Source organism: Leptodactylus fuscus, chromosome 4 (genome assembly GCF_031893055.1).
Source record: "Leptodactylus fuscus isolate aLepFus1 chromosome 4, aLepFus1.hap2, whole genome shotgun sequence".
Lineage (NCBI taxonomy): Eukaryota > Metazoa > Chordata > Amphibia > Anura > Leptodactylidae > Leptodactylus > Leptodactylus fuscus.
This window is the reverse complement of record NC_134268.1, coordinates 41404414-41418177: the sequence shown is the minus strand read 5'-3', so window position 1 is coordinate 41418177 and position 13764 is coordinate 41404414. Positions and strand designations below refer to the sequence as shown.

The following is a 13764-nucleotide window of genomic DNA, read 5'->3' as shown; positions in this document are numbered from 1 at the left end:
TATTTCTGTACTCTTAGTATTAGCGCTTAGTACTTTTCCACTCTGTGATATGGGCACATATAGCGTGCTGTTACTGGAAATTGGGCTACCGGCCGAGTGCGTTATGCAGGTTTTATTCAAGGGCATGACTAGTAAAAGCTGAGTGTCATGGCAAATTTCTTTTGAGCAAAAACATTTACTCGCTTCATATGGAGGTGAAAGAAAGGTAACAGTTTCATTGGAACCCCAACCAGACTCCAAAAAATTCATCAGACTTCTAAGTTATTAGAAACCTAAATTATTAGACCCTAGTCTCCAATATTATTGGACATCAAACCCTTAAATTATCTGTGTTTTTTGTATATACTGATCCAAAGTACTTGGGAATTCAGCATTACACTTGATGAAGTCAACATACCCTGAGGGATAATGCGTAGAGAAAGGTTAGGTTGGAGTAAGTTAGGACTCGTTCACATCTGCGCCCGGTCTCCATTCTGCAGGTTTCCGTTTCCTGCACAAAACAGAGGCAGGAGACGGAAACCTGCAGGACTCTTTCAAACCCATTCATTTGAATAGGTTTGAAAGATGTCCGGCTGTGAGCGGCGGTGAGCGTTTTATGCTTTCCTCCGCAAAACCGTTTTTTTAAAATCAGACACAGAGTCGGACATGCAGTACTCTGTGTCTGATTTTTAAAAAACGGTTTTGTGGCGGAGAGCATAAAACGCTCACGGCTGGACCCGGTCTGACAGTTTTCCGTCTTCTGCATGCAGAAGATGGAAAGCTGAGAACGGAGATCGAACGCTAGTGTGAACCTAGCGTAAGGAGTTTTAAGTTGGAAAATGTTCCAGTCTTGTCTAAAGAGATGTGTTCTGGTGTCCCCATGTGACCACTTGTGGCCTAATCACAGGCCTCAGTGGTGACCCTGGGTACATGACTCCGCAGGAGAGCGCCAAACGCCGCGAGGCTTCCCAAAAGAGGTAATGGAAGAAGAGTATGAATGTTTTTTTATTTTTATTACGTCCCCTGCGATCTCAAGAGACCACAGAGTATAATGTGGCCACCATTTCAGTTCCCTGAGATGAATCTCCATTTGTTCAGTTTTGTAAACAATTTGGAATATTCGGGTCAAACCTGGCTTGGTATGAGTTGGCTCGACCATTTCTAATATTAAAATGATTGTCCGGGGTAGTTTGTTCCAGCAAAGTGGCGCAACTTGGGAGAAGTCTTGGAAATGGGAGTTGAAAGTTCTGGTAATAGAAAATGTCTTAGGTCATTGTCAGAATGGACAGCATGGGTAGATTGGTAGACAGAGAAGGAGGAGATATAGAAGTGCAGTGCTATGGAGAGCTTTTTGGATGAGGGTACTAAGTATAAATTGCATTCTACGAGGGGTGGTCCAAAAGTAATGATAATCAATAATAAACACAATGAATATAGTAAAAATAATTTATTTTTCTACATAGTCTCCTAACAAGTCTATACTTTTAGTCCATCTCTTTTCTAAACTTAGAATTCCCTTAGAAAAAAATTCTTGATCTTGACCCTCAAAAAAAAAACACCAACAGCGGTTATCATGTTGCTATCGTCGTCAAATTTCTTGCCCCTGAGGTGTTCCTTGAGCCGACGAAAGAGAAGGAAGTCACTGGGGGCTAGATCTGGCGAATAGGGGGGTGTTCCACCAGTTCAAAGCCGGCTTCTTGGACGGCAGCCACATCAACTGCAGCTTTGTGAGCCGGCGCGTTGTCTTGGTGAAACAGCACTTCAGCCTGCAGTTTGCCGCGCCTTTTCTCCTTGATAGCCTCCCACAATCTTCTTATTTGTTCTGCGAAGTAGGAGTCCGTAATAGTGGCTCTCTTCTCCAAATAGTCCACCATAATAATTCCTTCAGCATCCCAAAAAACGGACGCCATAACCTTCCCTGCTGAGCTTGACACTTTGAATTTCTTCGGCGTCAGTTCGTTGGCTCGTTTCCATGTCATCGATTGTTGTTTAGTTTCGGGATCAGAGTGGTGGATCCAGGTCTCATCCATGGTCACAAAACGGGACAAAAATTTCTCCTGGTCTGCTTGGAACTTTTCGAGATTTGCTCTTGAAATATCGACTCATTTCTTCTTTTGTTCGTCGGTTAACATTCTCGGCACCCAACGCGCGGAGACCTTTCTCATATGCAATTCGTTCGCAAGTATTCTTTGAATACTGCCATATGAGATCCCTGTGACCTCAGCTACATGCCTAATAGTCACTCTTCGATCTGCCAACACAACTTTTTCAACTTTTTTCACGTTATCTTCAGTGAGGGACGTGGATGGGCGTCCTTCACGATGTTCATCTTCCGTCGATGTTCTTCTCAGCTTAAACTCCTTGGCCCAGCGTGCAACTGTGGAATATGGAGGAGAAGAGTCCCCCAATGTTTCCACCAAGTTGCTGTGTATGTCTTTGGTAGACATTTTTTTCAAGCAGAGGTATTTGATGACAGCTCTGATTTTGTTTTTTTCCATTTTGATGTTCACTCCTCGGCAGTTCGTATTCAAATGAATGTAGCTCCCGGGAATCGTGGCCTATTTAAGTGATTTTTTTTCCCCTGAACTAGTGGGTATCTAAGCGAGTAGAGGACATTTTATTTTTATTTTTGTGTGCACTAGAAATAACTGATTATCATTACTTTTGGATCATCCCTCGTATAGTGAACAGGCAATAAGTGCAGTGATGGGCACAAACCGGAGGCATCGGTGAACCTGAAGATCATTTACACTGAATGATGAGTCTGGCTATTGTATTAAGGATAGGTTGTAGAGGGGAGATTAATTAGGGGTAGGAAGACCCCAACCAGACCCGAAGAACAGAAACCCCAGCGAAGGTGTGAACCTAGAGTAAGAGTTATGGTAAAGCCAAGGATTAAATGGAAATACCAGGGTTAGATTGGGTAGTGGATGGTGGAAATGTCATGTGGGTGATATTTGTGTAAATCTTTTCCACTTTGCTCAGACTGTAATGCGTTACAGATTGTAGGCCAGCAAATCTAAACCGAAAATCTGCAGCATATCTGTTACATATACATGAACTAAAGTGCTATCAAAACAATTTTCTCAGGATTCCATGAACCTATATAAATGTTTAGTTTTTCATTTCTGGGAATAAAAAAACCATATTATTGTTAATCTGTAAATGTATTCTTTATGAAGTTTTCCTATTACTGGCACCTAGTGAAAATGTTGATTTCGCAAGTCGGTAACACTCCTTATATGCAAACAAAACAACCAGTGTAATGTAAGGACTCCCAGCGGGGTCTCCACATCTGATCTCAAAAAGAAGGGCAAATGTCTTTGCTATACAAATAAACAAGACCCTGTACAATGGTGTCCATACTGCCCGCTGTGGGTGTCACAGAATGGTATTGCTCCCCACAAAGAGGATCATTTATGTATATTTGCCACCTGTACTGCGGTATTCACTCGTTTGTCAGGAGAGTCTAACTCTGCACTGTAGAAACCATCTTCATGACGACAAACTTATGTGTCACAATGCCGTGGTGATATTATCCTTTGATAGAACCAATTATTTTTCAGCCATAATGTGATTATTAGTAGAGATGAGCGAACAGTAAAATGTTCGAGATTCGATATTCGTTTCAAGTAGCCCCTCAATATTCGACTACTCGAATCAAATATCAAACCCTATTATAATCTATGGGGGGAAAATGCTCGTTTCAGAGGTAGGCAACATTCGATCAAATTATACTTACCAAGTCCACGAGTGAGGGTCGGGCTGGATCCTCCGAGAAGTCTTCTCCATGCAGCGTCCCCGCAGCATCTTCCGGCTCTGAATTTACTCTGCCAGGCATCGGGCCTGGGCAGAGCCGACTGCGCATGCCCACACTACAAGCGGACATGCGCAGTTGGCTCTGCCAAGGCCCGATGCCTGTCAGAGTGAATGAAGAGCCGGAAGACGCCGCGGGGAAGCTGCACGGAGAAGACTTCTAAAGGTAGGAGAAGAACCAGCGTTGATTGGCCGACTGTATAGCATTCGACTAATCAATGCTGGTTCTGCATCAAACTTTTCCATTCGAATAGCGAGTGGTACTTGATCGAGTACGAGTATTTCAAATACCGTAATATTCGATCGAATACCTACTCAATCGAATACTACTCGCTCATCTCTAATTATTAGTAGCAGAAAAACTGATAGGACGTCCTGTATGAAGGTTTACACTACCGAACAAGACCATGCACATATTCGCTTCAATGAATAGTTATTTTATATGTGTGGCCACTTTTGCTCAAATATAAGGGGGTTGGATCCTTTTATTCTTTGGATTGCTGGGGGTGGTTGGATTTCGCCAACCACTTTCATATGGTATGTATGATCTCCATTTCTTCTAACAATATTGCTAGAATATCCCTTTAAGTAAGCGTGAGTAGATCTGAATAGCACAGAGGCAATGACTTCAGTCCTGCGTATTGTAATCCCCTGAAATGTATAAAAATATCATTTCAGAAACAAAGGCTATAAACCTGATTTATGCGCTTAGTCTGAACTACTCATTCGTGCAGGAGAAGTCACATGGCAATATCTGAAAGCTCTTGTTGTGTGACTTATTTTAGTTAAACCCCTCACCCCTCCATAGTTTCAGGATTTTCAACCATCCTGCATTCACATGACTCAATGAAGTATGAGGAGAAAATACTGTGTAGGAATCAGAAGCCCATCCTCTATAGTGGGGCTTACATATAAGTGAGTGCTCCTTGCCCGTCGGGTTTAATAACCTACTAATAAACATTATTCATTAAGAATTCCCTCCTTTAATTTATAGTTTAAACAATATTATTTTAATATTTTGATCTAAAAACAGCTGTATAAGTGTGCACAGGGGCATAACAAGTAACCAGACACTTTGCCAACACCAGCAGCAACTCTTTTCAGTATATGTTAAAGGGGCTCTATCAGCAAAATCATGCTGATAGAGCCCCACATGTGCGTGAATAGCCTTTTAAAAGGCTATTCAGGCACCGTAAATGTTATATTAAACTACCCCCCAGTTTTACAATAATACCCTAAAAAAGAATGTGATCTACTTACGCATTGTGCACGATGGGCGGGCATTCAGGGTGCGCCGTCTTCTTCTTCCTCCACGCCTCTTCTTCCTCCGATGTCCTCGGGTCCCGTCTTCCTCCGGCGCTCGCGAACTGACATTGATTAAAGAAAAATGGCCTGGGCGCATGCGCAGTAGCCGTAGTAGAAGCCGCATGGTACTTTTTTTTTACCAATGTCAGTTCGCGAGCGCAATTGCGATGTCGGAACTATGGCCATGGGCATGCGCAGTCGGCTTTACTAGTGTCTCACTGGCAGAGCCAACTGCGCAGGCGTCGGAGGTGACGCCGAAGAAAGATGAAGAAAGAAGGGGAGGATCCAGCAGAAGATAGAGGCGTCGCTGGAGCCTGTTTTCAAGCAGCAGTGGGGACGCCTCCATTGCATTTCCAGCGCTGGGGCCCGCCCTCATCGCTGCGAGAGAACCAATTTGCATACCGGTAAAAACTGGTATTTCTAAAGAACGGCGCGGCGGAAATTACATCTAAAGGTAAGAGACGAATAGCCTTTCTAAAGGCTATTCCGACATCTTATCTACAAAAAAAAAGTTTTTAATGGTAGAATCCCTTTAATATTGACACACTCAGTACATAGCAGTCTATAGATACCCTTGGTGTATATGGAAGAAGCCACAGCCTTACGCTAGGTTAACACCAGCATTCAGCTCTCTGTTGTTGGGGTCTACATGGGTATCCACCGGTTTCAGTATAAAAAAAATCCTACTTGCAGGACTTTTTTCTCCGCCAATTTTGGGCAGAATCTCTGGCGTCATGAACCCAGCCTTATACGCAGTGTGAACATAACCTAACATTTATGCTATTGTGCTTGGAAAACAACTACAAGTACCAATAGTAATAGCAAAAAATTGGACAAAAAAATGAACACCTCTGTACATGCAGCAAAATACAATCTCTGTCACACGTAGAGGGTAATATGCAGGGTATCAGAGAGAAATTTGGATTTCAAGTCCTCCATGATGTGTATGACTTCCAAAATATACTGATAACTTAAGCCTGGTTCACATCTGCGTTTGGTATTCTGTTTGGGGAGTTCACTTGGGGGACCCCCGAAGGGAAGACTGAACACATTGACAAGCGGAGAGCAATGAAAGCACACAGACCCTATAGACTATAATGGGATCTGTGTGTTTTCCGTGCGTCGTCCACACGAGTCATGTGGAGGGTCAAGTAGTTCTTAAAGTGCTTTTCTCTCCACATGTTCCGTGTGGACACCGTGCGGAAAACACACGAACCTCATTATAGTCTATGGGGTCCATGTGCTTTCATTGCTCACTTTTTGTCAATGTGATCAGTATTCCGTTCGGAAGGTCCCGATGCAGACTCCCCAAACAGAATACTGAATGCAAATGTCAACCTGGCCTTAATCATAAAACAATTTCCTAATGTAATTTTATAGTTTTTAAAGTGATCGCAAACCTGATCTTCGCTTTGTTACCGGGCTACTTTAGGAATCTTATGAGAATTCTTTTTTTTTACTTTTTTGGACGTAACGTTGTGGGACGTTAGATAAGCCCGGTTAGTTACTGAAGACAGGGCTGTCATTACTGTGTCTGTCCTTATCTCTTGAGACTGTAAGAGCAGTGGGCAGGATCCTGCACACTATAAAGCCACTACCCTGTAACCAGCCTGCTGAGAAGAGGTCCTGCCTGCGAGAGGAGCAAGTGTTACTTGTAGACATCTCTGACCTCTCCAGGGAGGAATTCAGCTAAGCAAATAGGATCAAGTGATTGAAGCGCACCGCTAGACTTTACTCCAGCCCTCAACAAAGACAGCAGAAACCTTGTGCACTTACTGAACAAGCAGAACTATGAACAAGTGGGGGTATGCCGAACACAACGGTAAGCCTTAAGCAATGTATAGCCAAATGAAACATCCAGTTTATTATATTCTAGCATTGTTAGGTTATGTTCATGTTGCATTGGAGCTGTACAAGTGCTGTATAGACCTGGCAAGCTCTTTGCATAGATAACAGCTGCACCCATACACTCTGTTCTTAAATGTCCTCTTGCTATTTGTTTCGGTGGGATGGGTTGATATAGAAAAGATTGACTACTCTTTTCTATGCAGAAGCATCCTGCAAAAAATATATCACATGGTAGACATGTTTCTTTTTCCTTACAGAGGATAGGGTGATGTTACTTACATTGAGGACGGCTTAGGTGTGATATGAACAGGAACTTACTCTGCATTTAAGGGGTTGTTCATCATGATCTTGTGAGTGGTCCTAGTGGTAAGCAGGTGCTGAGGCAGCAATGGGAGCCCCCGTCTGTTAACTCCAACACTCTACTACCATTACTCTATTGTAAATTTCTACCTAAACTGCATACATATGTATGTGCACATACTCAAAAGTCAATGTATGTGCCCCCATCTCTGGTTCATTTATAGATGGAGTCCACATTCTCTACCTAATGTCTACTGGGAATACATTAAGGCCACATTGTGAAAACGCCGCAGTTTGGCCGTGGTGTTTTACAGCACCTGCAAAGTGGATGGGATTCTGGCTAATCCCATGCACACATTGCAGAAAAATATCTGCAGCGGAAATTTCAAAAACCGTAAATCATAGAGTGTCAATTATAGTTACAGAAAAGCTAGAGTTTTCCATATAGGTATAATAGGAACAGAAAGTCCGCAGATGAAAACTCTGCAGCAATTCTGTGAAAAGTGCAAAGGAAAATAACATAAGGCTGAGGCCCCACATTGCGGAAATGCAGCTTTTTTTGTTGCAGATTTTTCTTCGGTTTTTCGAGCCAAAACCAAGAGTGGATTGAGCAAAAAGTAGAAGTATTAGAACTTTCTATATATTTTCCACTCCTTTTGTAGCCACTCTTAGGTTTGGCTCAAAAAAATGCAGCACAATCTGCAACAAAAGAAGCTGCGTTTCCACAATGCGGGGCCTTAGCCTAAAGCTTTTTCTCTGCAGTCTTTTCTGCAGCACTTTTTGGCTATGGCTCGCTATGACGGGCCTTATCCTTAGGGATAATTGACATGCTGCGATTTACAAAAACACAATGGTTTTTGAAATCGCAGCATTTCCTCCGCAGATATTTTTCTGCCATGTGTGGATGGGATTAGCCAGAATCCCATCCACCTTGCAGGTAAAGGACCGTGGCCAAATTGCAGCATTTAAAGGGGTGTCCACTGGCAGACCAATATTGAGAGACAAATGTTATTGTTTGTATAATAAAAAGTTGTACAATTTTTCAATATACTTTCTGTATCAATTCTTCACGGTTTTCTAGATCTCTGTTTGCTGTCATTCTGTTTACTTCTAGGGGATAAAACAGTGGCCATGATGATGTAATGTACGGTCCATGGTCATGTTATATACACACAGGTGCACAGCTCATTACCAGGCAGAGGTCTGATTACTGTGCTGTGACTATAACGAGCCGTGCACCTTTGAGTACATCACATGACCATAGACTCTATATCATATGATCATAGACTGTATATCACATGAGCATGGTCAGAATTTTATCCACTAGAAGTAACAGAATGAATGACAGCAAGCAGAGATCTAGAAAACCGTGAGGAATTGATGTAGAAAATATACTGGAAAATTGTAGAACTTCTTATTATACAAGCACTTAGGGTGCATTCACACTACGTAACGCCGGGCGTGTATGAGAGCCGTACACGCCGGCGTTACAGCAGGGCTGCCGAACACTTCCCATTCACTTCAATGGGAGCGCTCGTAAACGCCGCTGTTACGAGCGCTCCCATTGAAGTGAATGGGAAGTGTTCGGCAGTCTGCCGTAATGCCGGCGTGTACGGCTCTCATACACGCCCGGCGTTACTCAGTGTGCATGCACCCTAACAGTTGTCTCTCAATATTGGTCTGAAAGTGGACATCCCCTTTAAGGTGTTCAATAGTCTTTGCTAGAGATGAGCAAGTACTATTTGAAATGGCAGTTTCAAATAGCACGCACCCATAGGAATGAATGGACGCAGCCGGCACGCAGGGGGTTAAGTGGCAGGACACCGGCCCCGTCTGCGTGCCGGCCGGTTCCATTCATTGCTATGGGTGCGTGCTATTCGAAACTGCAGTTTTGAATACTACTCGCTCATCTCTAGTTTGCTATGAGAGGTTGTCCAGGGATCCAGATCTGAAGTTTCAGACTGCCTATGTCAATTTATCCCTACTTTTAATTTTGTTTTATTATACTAAAGGGGCTTCTATATACCCATTTATGGGAATTCCTTATTTTTTATTTTTATCAAATTTGAGGATGTAAAACTAAACTCTTAATGGCCCCCAGGCAGTCATAGATATTGGAGCATTCAACTGAATTTTCATTCCGCAGATCATGCCATGTAAACAAGTGTTTAGGTCTGTATGGGTAGGGGGCAATCTAGCAGACCTGGGGTTGTTAATTTATTTGGGCAGGGGGCAGTCAGCCAGGTCTGGGGCTTGCTTACGTATGGCAGGGGCAGTCAGGCATATCTGAGGCTTGTTAATTTATATGAACAACCAAAAAATTGGACAAAGAACGTGTCTCAGCTGGTTATGTCTATAAGTGCCCATAGACTTGAATGGCATGTATGTAGAAATATGTAACTTTGTGTTTTTCCTGTGTCGTGCAGTCACTAGACAATGATAGTGGGACACTTATTTGAAGTGTGATATATTTCTAAGATCCTTGAACTATACACGTCACTATCATGAGATACAGTGAAGTTCTGCTTTAACAAGATTAGGATATCTGGCCTTATGTGTATTTTGTACACTGTAAAGAGCTAGAAGATAGCAGAACAGGAGACTCTTCTTACTGACTTTAGCAGCTCGGAATATTCTACTAGGTGAGTTTTTAACAGAAGAAAGTCATTTTATCTGATGTGCTATTATCTAATCACCCTATATTGCAGCTCCATAGTACCCGTAGAAAATGATTGTTGGGTTACATCCAGGAACAGACACCACATCGTAGACAAAGTTAAGGCCCTTCTAAATGACTGAGGACTGCTAAGTCGTATGCTTATGTGGTTGGAAGGTGACCAACTTCAATGTCCAGTATGTTACAAGGAATGGGACCCTATACAGCAGCTGCATAACAGTATGCTGGTGGTCTAGCGATCCCAAACCATCTAACAGGTTCCCTTTATGTTGGCCATACACATTTGGAGTGTCAGCTGAACCAGAAAATAGTAGAAATTAGGCATTATGTGGTGCCTAGTGGCACAGCTCGCCCCAGTGCCCAAGAGATGAGGATTCATCAGCGAACCCCTCTAGTGACTATGGAGCCTTCTTCAATTCCATAGCTGCCGTCACATGGTGTTCAGTAAATTTCCAGGAATCAATAAACATGATTCCCCGACATGATAAATGGGGTCACATGAATGTTATCATAATGTTTGCACTGCTAGGTCACAATGATGCAAGAGAAGGTTATAAGGTCCTGTCCCTCAGATAACATTTATAGTATTTATTAGTCACTATCTTGGACAAGATTATATTATATAATGCATTCCTGGGCAAATCAATAAAGAAGAACTGTCTGACCGAGATGTAATCCTAGGAAGACAATTGTGCTGCCATATTCTTATTATCAATAGCATTCAACATACTGTACTTATCTCCGGCACTCACTTAGTCACAGATCATAGACGATCGGGTCACAATTACACATACAGATGATGCAATATAATACATAGACATATTAAATAATCAAGATGTGGTGTCTCTTAAAGGGATTATTCCATAAACAGTGACGTAACTAGGCTTGGTAGGGCCCCGTGGCAAATACTGTGTTCAAGGGTCATAGTGGCCCCTGCACAAATACAATGCCCCATGCACATAGTATTATGACCATAGTGACCCTTGCACACAGTATTATGTCCCACTGTGGACACCCATGAACAATTATTATACTCTGGGGTCTTTTCAGGCCCCAGAGTATAATAATTGGAGACCAAGGGGAAGATGCAAACATAAAAAACACCATTACTTACCTCTCCCTGGGCTCTGACGTACTTCCCAGTGATGTCGGCCATCTTCAATGAGAGAAGAGACGTCACAGTCGTCCGACGCATAAGGATGCAGGCCCCGGCCCATGTGACATCTGTGACGTCACCAAGTAGGTCCGAAAATCTCCCGGAGCCAGGAAAGGTAAGTTACACTGTTTTTTTTTTAATGTTCCCTCACCTCCCCTGGGCCTTCGATCACTATACTCGAGGGGACTGCCTAAAATTTTATCACAGTACTGTACATGATGCTATGGTAGTCTTAAACATTCTCACTGCTCTTGGTTGGTCCATTCAAAAGCAAAGAGAGTGTTTCAGAATATCCTAAGAACACTTTATTTATTCCAAGACATTCTCCAGTGCTTTTGGGCTGACAAGTGATAAGCAGGGGGTAGTGTCCTAGTCTACTAAAGTACAGTATACATAGAGTAGTAATAGGAATGAAAATGTGAATTGGAGGAACCATCACAGAAAAATTAAAGGAAGGTTCCAGGTATTTATATGCATTTATTGCTAAATGTTTATTGTAAGCTGCAGTCTTGCTTTAAGTTTTCTATGTAAGATCAAGATTAACCACTTTTCCTCTTCTAATGCAGGTCCTGATGTATGGCACGAGTTGTTTCCTCTTGCTAATGGAGATCGTCAGTCGCCTATTGATATCATCACTAAAGCTGCCACCTATGATCCTAGTTTGCCACCTTTCAACGTTGACTATGATCCATCTTCTGCAAAACTTATTATGAATAGCGGCCATACATTCAGTGTTGAATTTGATGATGGAGAAGACAAATCAGGTTGGATTTCCTTTTATTCTAACTTTATATGTTGTATATTAGCAGATTCTGCTTACAGGACTGTCATTGACAGTCATACATTAATATAGTTTATCTTGGCCAATCTTGCAGTAGAACGGCTATTACTGTCATGTCAAACAATGTCAGTTTATGCAGTCACTGGATCCTGATTTACAGCAGCTGAGTCCTTGTATTTTTAAGTGTGTATAAGGCTCTTTTCACTCTGTGTTGTTCCAGTCCATTGTTCTGATCTGTTATAGGATCAGAACAGCGTACTGAAAAGTAATAGACTGACAGATGCTGACTACATCCGTCACCATTCACTGCAATGTTATACCAAAGTTGGAAACGTCTTACATCTTGTTTGTTATTGTTTTAAGTGATAGATAAACTCGTATGTGCAGGATGGAAGAAAGTTCTTATCTTGTTTTTTTACAATAGAGCGCAAGGTGACTAATGGAAATGGAGGTTCCTCTGTATCTTTTTTTTTTTTTTTTTTAAATATAGATTGTGAACCCCATATATGATCACAATGTACTTTTTTTTCTTTCCTATCAGTATGTCTTTTGTAGAATGGGAGAAAAATCCACGCAAACACGGGGAGAACATACAAACTCCTTGCAGATGTTGTTCCTGGCGAGATTTGAACCCAGGACTCCAGCGCTGCAAGGCTACAGTGCTAACCACTGAGAGACTGTGTTGCCCCCATTTGTATTTATCATTCTGTTAGTCTCTCAGTCCTATGACATATCAGAACAATGAACTAAAAGGCAAAAAAGAAAACAAAAAATATGACAAGTGTTTTTTAGTAGATGTCCGTTTATAAATGCCATGTCATTTTGTGACGCTTGTGTGATGTCCTGTATACTAAGTACCTGGTTATTTCTATTCTTTCTCTCCCTGCATGTGGCACATTACATTCCTGCTGTCTTACATTCCCCATTCCATATCTCTTAAGAGGGATTGTGTTTCACATGCTGGAGGGATTGTGTTTCACATGCTGGGCAGCAGATATTGCTGTCTCCTGAGCCAACAACAGAGCATTGTGTCACCAACAGATCTATGTTTACAGCCTGGCCTCATACCTTGTAATAGAGGGAATGCAGGCAGCAGTAAATAGAGGTGATATCTGTGAGAGGGAAGGAGTCATGGGAACTGTAGCCCTTCACATTTGGTAACCCCACAGATACCCCGGCTGAATCAAAACAACAGAGCTGTACAGGGTTGTATAAGATTATGAAAAAATAATTGGTGAGGTATGGTGGCACAACCTGACCCCCATAAATAGCACAGAATTTTGTAGTTTGGATTAGTACATGCCTAATATACCAACCTTAGAACTTTATTACTAAATATGTCTTTACAGCTTCTATGAATATGCCCACAAGACAATAAAAGCTCAGTTTCCTGGCTGCTAGTGATCGGCACAAGTTTTTACAAGAATGTTTTTGGCATTGAATACAAATTCTAATAAATAATCAACCAACTCTTTAATAGTCGCCGCTAAGGAATCGGCCATTTATCATCAATAGTCCTGATGCTTACTGTTTTTGATAAGGATCTGAAAAGATCATAAAAATGTCATAAAATCAGATCCAGTATGCCAGCAGTAGTTCTCAATCTGTCACTAAATGTTCCTGACTTTCGACCAAATTGCTTTATTGTATTATGTATCAAACTAAAATCATCAATCAATAACCTGAGTTCTTATCTGTGAACTAAATTTCTAAGCAAGTTATGGATACTGATATGTAAGAAAATTACTGCAAAGATAACACTGGATAACAAAGATTTTGCTCCCTGAACACTTTTGAGCTGCTGATCACCTCGAAGTTTTCCTGTCAAATACCATTTTCAGAAATCTTCTGTGTTAGCAATTTTTTTTCATATTTAAAGGCTGTTCAAGTATTATCCACAAT

General features: G+C 41.8%; 1 protein-coding gene across 1 annotated transcript in view; it reads left to right on the top strand.

Annotated features, from left to right (window-relative positions):
- The first annotated feature begins 6732 nt into the window (after positions 1–6732).
- LOC142200196 (carbonic anhydrase 13-like) overlaps positions 6733–13764 on the top strand; it is a 33647-nt gene continuing 26615 nt past the window's right edge. The window contains exons 1-2 of the mRNA XM_075270368.1: positions 6733–6922; positions 11648–11845. Of these exons, the coding sequence (XP_075126469.1) occupies positions 6892–6922; positions 11648–11845 (229 nt within the window). The 5' untranslated portion in view covers positions 6733–6891. The remainder of the gene's footprint in view (positions 6923–11647; positions 11846–13764) is intronic.